The 10,247-nt window shown below is 56.4% G+C and overlaps 1 protein-coding gene across 3 annotated transcripts; it reads left to right on the top strand.

Annotated features, from left to right (window-relative positions):
* The first annotated feature begins 845 nt into the window (after window positions 1-845).
* RAB1B (RAB1B, member RAS oncogene family) lies at window positions 846-9,696 on the top strand. 3 transcript variants are annotated; one of them, XM_011942443.1, is made up of 6 exons: window positions 846-1,012; window positions 4,069-4,141; window positions 4,430-4,525; window positions 4,638-4,733; window positions 8,023-8,154; window positions 8,249-9,696. In XM_011942443.1, the coding sequence occupies exons 1-6, from the start codon at window positions 999-1,001 to the stop codon at window positions 8,441-8,443; spliced, it is 606 nt and encodes a 201-aa protein (XP_011797833.1). In that variant the 5' UTR covers window positions 846-998; the 3' UTR covers window positions 8,444-9,696. The 3 variants fall into 3 exon arrangements, with proteins under 3 accessions (XP_011797833.1, XP_011797834.1, XP_011797835.1); XM_011942444.1 differs by lacking the exon at window positions 4,638-4,733 and having other exon boundaries at window positions 858-1,012; XM_011942445.1 differs by lacking the exons at window positions 4,638-4,733; window positions 8,023-8,154 and having other exon boundaries at window positions 858-1,012.
* Window positions 9,697-10,247: the final 551 nt, after the last annotated feature.

Raw genomic sequence — 10,247 nt, 5'->3', positions numbered from 1 at the left:
CCCCGCCCCGGGCACCGCCCACCGAGCCATCCTGCCACGCCTCTCCCACGCCTGCAGCTTCTCGCGAGGGGCGGCGACGGTCCCTTGGTGGCAGGAGGGGCTCCCCCTGTTGCGGGTGAGGCGGCTGCTCTCTATTTTCAGATGTTGCTGTAGAAATAAAGACGGTTTGAATCTGAGCCGGGCTTGTTTTGAGGCGGAGGTCGGGGCCCTCCCGCGTCTCTAAACGGGTGGAGCCGGGAAGGGTCGCGCGTGAGTGGGGGACAGTGTGTCTCGCTCAACCGCTGTCCGCGCAGCGCAGCTGGGCCCAGATATTCTGCCCCACCCCGGAATTGCGTGGGGGCACCACAAGTCAGGCTTTCCCTAAAACCTTCATTTGTGGGGTTCTGGAGACTGCGGGCTCTTACGAGCTCTGCTCTTCACAAAGTTTTTGACTTTGAGTGAGTTTCCCGAGACTCAGTTTTTTCATGTCTGAAATGCGGGTGATGACACGCGGCTGCGAGTTAGGAGTGCCCAGTACACGAGGAACCCTGGACAAGTGAACTTTTACTAGTCTTACTAGATCCCACATTCTCATTTAATGTTCACAACGTGGGTATTGGGAGGGTAAGGATGACTGTCTCCGTCAGACAGATGTGAAACGTGCCAAGCCCAGCTCTAAACTGAGCTTTTTAAACACCGAGACGCCGTCAGGCTTTCCAGCACCGTGCTCAAGCTTAGGTGCGTCCTGCGTGCAAACTACAAGCCCCAGAAGGCAATGCGCCAGTAGTGATGGGAGTGGGCACGGAGGCACCGGCTCCCCGACTACGCCTGCGCAGCGGGGCTGAGTTGGAGAACGTCTCAGACTACAAGTTCCGAGAACCAGCGCGGCGAGGCCTGAGAAGAGGACGTTTGCGCCTGCGCGTCGCGGGCGGGGCCTCTGGGGCGGAGCGGCCACCATCTTGGAACGGGAGGCGGAGCAGAGCCGACTGGGAGCGACCGAGCGGGCCGCCGCCGCCGCCATGAACCCCGAATAGTGAGTGAGCCCCGCCCGCGCCGTCCAGCGCAGCCTCGATCCCGAATACGGGGCTGTACGCTTACCGGGGTTGTCTGGCCCGGGTCAGGACTGTGCGGCGCCCCCACATCCGGGTCCCTCTTCCGCTGACCCCCCCCTCACATCCGGGTTCTGCCCCTCCCCCCAGGGGCCCCAGGACCCCGGCTCAACACCCCGAGCTCTCACACCCGGGGCCCAGACGTGGCGACCCTGAGGGGCAGCTCTTGGAGCCCGAGACATCGGCCCTACCAGGCCTTATCGGTCAGATGACCCCGCAGTCCCGGTCACTTTAGGCCTCAGTTTCCCCACCTGCTGCTTGACAACTGTCCTGGAGTTTGGGAGCCCGTCTTTAGATAGTTTCTGGTATCGGGTTCAGGCTCGGGCCCTTTAGGTCGGGCAGTGAATCCCTTTACCCTTCTCTTTCTCCTGAAGCCCGGCTCCTGGGGCTGGCCCAGAAACTGGCCAACTAAGCGGGAGGCCCAGAAGCGCCGCTTGGGTCGCGTCTCCCGCAGGTCCTCTCTTCCGGGGCTGCCTCCTACCCTTTGCCTGGGTCGCGCTGACCTGTCGCTCCCAACGGTCCGTCCTTTCCCGCCGTCTCCTCGCTTTTGCTCAGGCCCCCAACGCCACCGTCGCACCCCTTCCCTTGGCTGTCACACTGCTTGTGAAGTTTAGATGAACATGGAATTTGCTCTCCCCCTTCCAGCGGGATTCTCTGGTCTTCAAACTCTCCTCACTCTTGGTCACTCCCCCTGCGGGTAGGTGGCCCAACATCTCATGCCCAGGACTAATAGTTTTCCCCAAGTATCAGTTACCTTCTTCCTCTTCTGCCACTTCCTTTTTCTCCTCCACATCCAGGTCTCAGATTTCCTTGGGGAAGGGTGAAGCTCTGAGCTGGATTGGGAGGGGAACAGAGAAGGGAACCAGCAGGCTCTCGCAGGGACTTGGAGTCTGACAAACCTGGTTTGAGTCTTAAAGCGAAAAACTGTGTAAGTTAGGGCAAGTCACTTCCCTTCTCTGGCCTCTGGTTTCCTCATTAGTTGACAATGATAAAACTGACTTCGTTGGACTGTTGTGAAGATTAAATGAGATGGTGCATTTGAAGTACTTCACACAGGGAACTCAACTGTGTGACTTCACACAGTCATAAGTTGGAACTCAATATTATTAAATGTGATTACCTTTTACCTTTTTTTTTTTTTTTTTGAGACAGGATCTCTCTCTGTCACCCAGGCTGGAGTACAGTGGCACGATCATGGCTCACTGCAGTCTCCAACTCTTGGGCTCAAGCATTCCTCCTGCCTTGTCCTCCTGAGTAGCTGGGAATACAGAGGTACACCACCACATCTGGCACATTTTTAAATTTTTTGTAAAGACAGGGTCTCCATCTGTTTCCCAGCCTGGTCTCAAATTCTTGGGCTCAAATGATCCTTGTGCCTTGGGCTCCCAAAATGTTGGGATTACAAGTGTCAGCCACTGCACCCAGCCTTAAGTGCAATTTTCATTGCAACTTGACCACCTCTTCCTGGTGACTTCATAACAGGTGTTTTGTTGTTGTTGTTTCCAAAGAGATGGGGTGGACTGGGCACAGTGACTTACGCCTGTAATCCCAGCACTTTGGGAGGTGGGTGGATCACGAGGTCAGAAGATCGAGACCATCCTGGCCAACATGGTGAAACCCCGTCTCTACTAAAAATACAAAAATTAGCCAAGTGTGGTGGCACTTGCCTGTAATCCCAGCTACTCTGGAGGCTGAGGCGGGAGAATCACTTGAACCCGGGAGTTGGAGGTTGCAGTGAGCCGAGATCGTGCCACTGCACTCCAGCCTGGTGACAGAGTGAGACTCTGTCTCAAAAAAAAAAGAGAGAGACAGGGTCGTGCTACATCACCCAGACTGGTCATGCACTCCTGGGCTCCAGGGATCCTCCTCCTGCTTCACCCTCCCCAGTAGCTGGGACCACAGGCACACGCCACAGCACCCGGCCATCAGTCTCTTTACATGGGTTTTTCACTTAACAGGTTCTAGACTGTGCCCTGACTTCTACTTCTGGGGCCTCCGCATACCACAGGTCATGTACTGGGGATTCCCTAAATAGCCCCTACTGTACCAAACCATGAAGTCTCAGAAATCAGGGTAGGCTATCCAGCTCTGTCGCCTTGGCAGGTCACGTCCCTCTCTGTGTCTTGATTTCTTTTTCCATAAAGTGAGAATTTAGACTCAGCAAGCTGAGAGCCCTTTGGGCTAGCTTTTTCTGGAGGGAGGCATCAGCCCTCCCTGACCGGGACTGGTGGGAAGATCTGGCGAGCATCAAGTATTCCACGCCAAAGGATGAACAGGCTCACCCCTGTAATCCCAGCACTTTTAGAGGCCAAGGCAGGTGAATCGATTGAACCCAGGAGTTTGAGACCAGCCTGGGCAACATAGTGAGACCCTGTCTCTACAAAACATAAAAAGAGTAGCCAGGGGCCGGGAGTGGTGGCTCACACCTGTAATCCCAGCACTTTGGGAGGCTGAGGCAGGTGGATCACCTGAGGTCAGGAGTTTGAGACGAGCCTGGCCAACATGGTGAAACCCCTGTCTCTACTAAAAATACACAACTTAGCCAGGCATGGTGGCGGGTGCCTGTAATCCCAGCTACTCGCGAGGCCAAGCCAGGAGAATTGCTTGAACCCGGCAGGCGGAGGTTGCAGTGAGCCAAGATCACGCCATTGCACTCCAGCCTGGGCAACAAGAGCAAAACTCCGTCTCAGAGGAAAAAAAAAAAAAAAAAGATTAGTTAGAAGTGGTGGTGGACACGTGAAGTCCCAGCTACTCAGGAGGCTGAGGTGGGAAGATCACTTTGAGCCTGCAAGGTAGAAGCTGCAGTGAGCCGTGATCACTTCAGTGCACTGCAGCCTGGGTGACAGAGTGAGACCTTATTGCTAAAAAAAATAAACCAAGGGATGCCTTGTGGGGTGGGGGAATCCTCTAATTGTGACTCCAGGATGATGGTAGGTGAGCTCCCTGCCTCCCTTCACGCCTTCCCATCCTCTCTCTCCAGTGACTACCTGTTTAAGCTGCTTTTGATTGGCGACTCAGGCGTGGGCAAGTCATGCCTGCTCCTGCGGTTTGCTGTGAGTAAGAAGCCTCCCATACCATCTACCTGGGGTCCTGACTGGCAGCTGGGGGGAGAAGGGACCACCCAGAGCACAGTAGTCACAAGATCTGGGAACCGGGGTGAAGCTGTAAGACCTGCCAGCAGCACATCTGCCCTGAGCAAGACACAAGGCTGGCCAGCTGGGTGCTGGGAATTGGGGCTTGGTAGTTAGGAGACCCAGCTGGGGCTGGAAGCTGGAGGGAGGCTTTCCAAGTGAGCCTCACCTCATTTACTCCCATGATTTCACTGGCCCCTGAACTTCCAGGATGACACGTACACAGAGAGCTACATCAGCACCATCGGGGTGGACTTCAAGATCCGAACCATCGAGCTGGATGGCAAAACTATCAAACTTCAGATTGTGAGTGTCGCTCTTCCCAAAATCCCTGGTACAGAGGTATCCGCCTTGGGAGGGAAGGGACTCTGGGCATCTGGACCCCAGCTGACCTGCTCCTCTGCCTACTGTCTCTTAGTGGGACACAGCGGGCCAGGAACGGTTCCGGACCATCACTTCCAGCTACTACCGGGGGGCTCATGGCATCATCGTGGTGTATGACGTCACTGACCAGGTACTCCTGGACTAGCCATCCTCAGCTTGGCCTCCTTAGCCTTAGGTCTTTGACTGTTCTTTTTCCTCCTTCCATCTTCTCTTTCCTGATGCCTCCTGGAAAAGACACTGTACTTGTCTGCTTACGGGAACTAACTAGGAAAAAGAAAAAAATAGGTGACTGTACTTGGACTCATTTCACAAGAAGGGAAACAACCACAGAAATGGATCCTCCCAAGGCCCTGTTTGCAGGTTCTGGCAGGACAAGCCCTCACACCTTCCCTCCCCGCCAAGCCAAACTTACCACCTTATTGTAGAGCTTCTGGGCACCTGTGTGTTATGGGAGTTCAGTCAGGCGGTGGGCTCCTGTGATGGGCCTGTGGCTTCCTGTGTGAAGACACAGTGCAGGGGGACAATTAGAGGGCCTTAAACAAAGAAGTGAGGAGGCTTGAGCTCTGGGCCCAATGCAAGCAGAGATCCAGAAGCTCTGTGCCTCCAGCAGCAGTGTTAGTCCCATGTGACTGACAGTGGTGGTAGCAAGATCCGGAAATGGTTCCATGAAACCTTATAGTTTACAGAACCTGGCCCAGGCCTCAGATTGTCTCTGATGCTCAGAAGAGGTCTGTGTTATGTTCCCATCACACAGGTGAGGAGTTGGGCTCAGGATGGTGAGGTGACTTGCCGAGGGTCCTTCCGCTAGTCCCGTGGCAAAGACAGAAAACCTGGATGGCTCATTCCACCTGCTTTGGTTTTGTCTACCAAATGTTGCTTAACAGGGCCGAGCCCTGGGGATGAAGAGAATCTTAAATCAGCCGTGGGGCTGGTAAGAGTCCCTGTCTGAGGAGCAGCCGGGCTCTTTAGCTCACCAGGGACTCATGATATCCTCAGCTCTGGACGAGCTGTGGGGAAGCTACATACCACCCAGACAGGTTACCAAGGCCCACCTGACTGCCATGTATCCAGTGACCTCATTTCAGCAGATTGACCTCTCATGGCTTTGAACTCTGTTCTCTTCTCTCTCCTTGAAAAGTGTACCATCCCTAGCTCCTCAGTCTCCTGCAGCACTTGATTCTCTATTGTCAATGCCTGTTTGCTGGTTTGTCCAGTGCTGCCTCCCATCACCCTGTGTTTGGTGCTTCCCGACTGCCCTGGACTCTCCTCCTTACTCTCGTGCATGACTGGGGCCACTCTGTGGTTTGCTTCTGCCTTGTCTTCTGTGATTCCTGCATCTGACAGCCGTGGCTGTGGCTTCCCTCCTCTGTCTCTGTCTACACTGGCACTTTGCATCTGTATTAATTCTGATCTTCATGATCTTCTCTAGTAAACTAAATGGTGGGGTTTGTGTTTTCCAGATGAGGAAACTTGCTTGGAGAGGTGTTAAGTAACTTGCCTCCAGTCTCACAGGAAGGGCAAAGCCAGTTTTGGAGGGCTCTTGGCTTTTGAGCACACCCTTTCCCCCGCCTCAAGCAGTCTCTGCAGAACTCAGATGTCCAGCACTGGCCTCACTGTCTCTCCCCAAACTAGCATCTCCATCCACATTTTTAATATTTTTATTTATTTTAAGATGTGGGGTCTCACTCTGTCACCCAGACTGCAGTGCAGTGGTGTGATCATAGCTCATTGTAACCTTAACCTCCTGGACTTAAGGGATCCTCCTGCCTCAGCCTATAGGTGCACACCACCATGCCCAGCTGCATCCCCATCTTTGTGACACAATTCTTGTCAGGCTGACCAGAAAACTCTTCCTTCCCCCATCCAGTCAGTCTCAAGTCCCCTCTATTCTCTCCCCATCATCTTCCTCAAATCTGTCCCCTCATGATCATAGCAGTGATGAGGATAATAAGCAGCTCTTGCTAGTTAAGCACTTGTTATGAGACAAGCCTGCGTTCATTCTCTTCATGCTCACAACAGCCCTTCTGGGAGGTACTGTTTATAGAAATGAGGAAACTGAGGCTCACAGTGGTCAGGTGACATACCTGAGGTCACACAGTAAATGGCTGAGCCAGGCCTTCAGCAGCAGTGGTCTAAATCCTGTGTGCTTCCCTGGCTTGGTCCACATTCTCTTCCCTGGGTTATTCCAACCATTCCCAGTTGGTCTCCATCTTGCTGGTCTGATCTGGCCTCTGTCTCCTGTCAGGACTAGCTTTCCAGAGCACAGGTGTGATCTTGCTGCTTCTGGCCTGAGAAAACTCCCACTGGCTCCTGGTTGTCCAAGACTTAGCCAGGCTGAGACAGTCTGTGCTCTGGCCTCTCCCCACTCCCCCCTCTGTCCTCCCCCATCCCTTCTCCCCTCTCTCCCCTTTCCCCGTCCCTCTTGAGTGCATCCCAGCAACATTCCACTTCCTCCCATTCCCCAGAGACACCATGCCCCTCCCATTCAGTGACCTGGCACCTCCTGACTCCCCAGCTGGCACCTCTCCTGCACAAGGCCAGTTCCCACCTGCAGGCTTAGGCCTGCTGTTGCTCCCACCTCAAGCAGAGGTGGTCTGGAGGCTCCCCGGTCCCTGCCTTCTAACCTGTTTTGCCCTTGTGTGTGGCCTGGTCTATTCCTCTACTGTCCCGTGAATGTGTTAGGGCAGGACCCAGGTATGATTTCCCCCTTTGTCCCCAGCACTTAGTGCAGGACCCAACTTGGAACATGGCAAGAGGTCTAAGTTTGAGCCAATGTGATGTCATCAGGCCTCTGGCTCCTAAGGAGGAAAGGTGGCACTAGCTTGAGCACTTTCCTGAAAGTCCTGTCCTTTGTGTGTAGGGTAGGGGCAAGCTGCTGGAAGAGTCTGAAGCCGGGTAATAAGGCTGTTGGTGCCAAAAGTAGGATGAATTTTAGGCTGTTCCCAGGAGTCCTGTCTCACCATGGGCCAGGGCCACCTCTGAGAGGACCCTCGACCTCCTGCGCTCCAAGGCTACAAACCTTAAAGGGAGTTTCAGGCCACGGTGGGAACTGTAACTCTTGCAGACCTGTTACTCTCTGTTCCTGTCTCCCCTCCGCTCTCTCTTTGCTTCTCACATGTGGTTAGGCCTGCCAGTGTCTCAGGCAGAGACAGCTGCAGGGAGCAGAGCTGGCAGGCCTGGGTTGGGGCAGCTGTTGAGGTGCTGGGGCAGCTGGCAGGCTGCTGGGGCTCTTCTGGGTCTTGGATGAAGAAGAGGGCAGGGAGGAAGGTTCAGCCTGGAGCAGAGGGCTTCCTCTGCATCCCTGAGCCGAGGACTCAAGGGGCCCAGAGCTGTTCCCCTGAGAGAAGGTCTTGTTCTCCAGGTCTGGGATAGGGGTGACAGTTGGGAGCAAAATAACTTTGGCCCCTGGCCCCCTTTAGGAGTCCTACGCCAACGTGAAGCAGTGGCTGCAGGAGATTGACCGCTACGCCAGCGAGAACGTTAATAAGCTCCTGGTGGGCAACAAGAGCGACCTCACCACCAAGAAGGTGGTGGACAACACCACAGCCAAGGTAGCAGATGGGCCGGTCTGCCCGGGGTAGGGGCGCTGGGGCCTCCTGCCCCTCACCCTGCTCTCCCCTCCTCTTCTCTCCTCTCCCTTGTCAGGAGTTTGCAGACTCTCTGGGCATCCCCTTCTTGGAGACGAGTGCCAAGAACGCCACCAATGTCGAGCAGGCGTTCATGACCATGGCTGCTGAGATCAAAAAGCGGATGGGGCCCGGAGCAGCCTCCGGGGGCGAGCGGCCCAATCTCAAGATCGACAGCACCCCTGTAAAGCCGGCTGGCGGTGGCTGTTGCTAGGAGGGGCACATGGAGTGGGACAGGAGGGGGCACCTTCTCCAGATGATGTCCCTGGCGGGGGCAGGAGGTGCCTCCCTCTCCCTCTCCTGGGGCATTTGAGTCTGTGGCTTTGGGGTGTCCTGAGCTCCCCATCTCCCTCTGGCCCATCTGCCTGCTGCCCTGAGCCCCAGTTCTGTCAGGGTCCCTAAGGGAGGACACTCAGGACCTGTGGTCAGGCAGGGCAGGGGCCTGCTCTGCTGCTGCCTCTAGGTGACTTTCCAAGATGCCCCCCTACACACCTTTCTTTGGAACGAGGGCTCTTCTGGTTGGTCTCCCTTCCACCCCCATGTATGCTGCACTGGGTTTCTCTCCTTCCCCTTCTTCCTGCTCTCCTTCTGCCCAAGAGCTGAGGTCTCCCCGGCCTCTACTGCCCTGGCTGCAGTCAGTGCCCAGGGCCAGGAGAGTGGCCAGGGGATCCAGGACCTGGGATCCAGGGCCCTGGGCTGGACCTCAGGACAGGCATGGAGGCCACAGGGGCCCAGCAGCCCACCCTTTGCTCTCCCCACTGCCTGCTTTCCCCTCCCGCACTCCCAGCTCCAGCCGTCCAGCTGCAGTGGGGTCTGAGTATATCTAGGGCGGGTGGGTGGGTAGCGGCACTGGGCTTGTGTCTTGAGCCTGGAGGGAGTCTGCTCCTGCCACCCTGTGGCCTTCCAGAGACAGACCCATGCGCTGTCTGCCCAGTGTGCCCCTTTGTCCCCACGTCAGGCAGAGGCAGAAGGCCCACTGTGCCAGAGGCTGGGCACCAGCCTTAACCCTCTGCTAGCACCTCCTCCCCTGCCCCGAGGCAGCGCGTCTGGCTCACTCCCCCGGGTCTCTGGAGACCACCAGGGAAGGGCCTCATCCCCTGCCGCTACTTCTCTGGGAAATACGGGTTCCATCCGGGATTGGGGCCTCTCTGCTCATCCACTCTGCACCCAGGATCCTAGTCCCCTGCCCTCTGGCACAGCTGCTTCCTGCAGGAAAGCAAGTCTTTGGTCTCCCTGAGAAGCCATGTCCTTCGTGCTGTCTCTTGCCTGTCCCACCTGTGCCCTGCCCTCCAGCTTGTATTTAAGTCCCTGGGCTGCCCCTTGGGGTGCCTCCCCGCTCCCAGGTTCCCCTCTGGTGTCATGTCAGGCATTTTGCAAGGAAAAGCCACTTGGGGAAAGATGGAAAAGGACAAAAAAATTAATAAATTTCCATTGGCCCTCGGGTGAGCTGAGGGTTTTTGCAAGGAAGTTGTGGTGGACAAGTGTGGTCTCTGGTCTAAGTCCAGCTTTGGGGTGGGGGGATGGAACTGGAACCCGGGCTTGGTGCGGTGCACGGGGGTCCTGGCTTGGTTTCAGCGTCCTAAGGCTGCTGGTGAAAGCCCTTGACCCCGTTTCCTGGGGCCAGGAAAGCTGCTTGTGCTTCTGTGGTCTGTCCCCAAGGGCCCAGCACCGTTTTGTCAGGGAGAGAGACGGCGGCCATCAGCTCATACCTGGTGTGCCGCCGCCAACTCCCGCGGGGCACAAGGCAGAGGTGTGGGGTCGTGCAGCCTCCGAAAGGGCCCCCGCTGCACCTGGCCCGATCTCCTTCGGTGTCCCCCAAAACCCCGCTGCCCCCATTCAGCCGCTGTCCTCGCTTCGCTGTGTGTCCCAGCCAGGTGCTTCTGCCGCCTCCGACAGTGACAAGTGCCTCGCACTTCAGCCTCTGCCCTGCGCGCCCGCCCGAGGGGTCCGAGTGCGGCTGTGCCGGTGGCTGGAGTGCCTAGGGGTGCGGGGTGCCGAGGGGGACGGCCACGGGCTCG

This window comes from Colobus angolensis, unplaced genomic scaffold (assembly GCF_000951035.1).
Source record: "Colobus angolensis palliatus isolate OR3802 unplaced genomic scaffold, Cang.pa_1.0 Scaffold21, whole genome shotgun sequence".
NCBI classification, from domain to species: domain Eukaryota; kingdom Metazoa; phylum Chordata; class Mammalia; order Primates; family Cercopithecidae; genus Colobus; species Colobus angolensis.
Note: the sequence above shows the minus strand (reverse complement) of the source record. Positions and strands in the feature narration are given on the sequence as shown.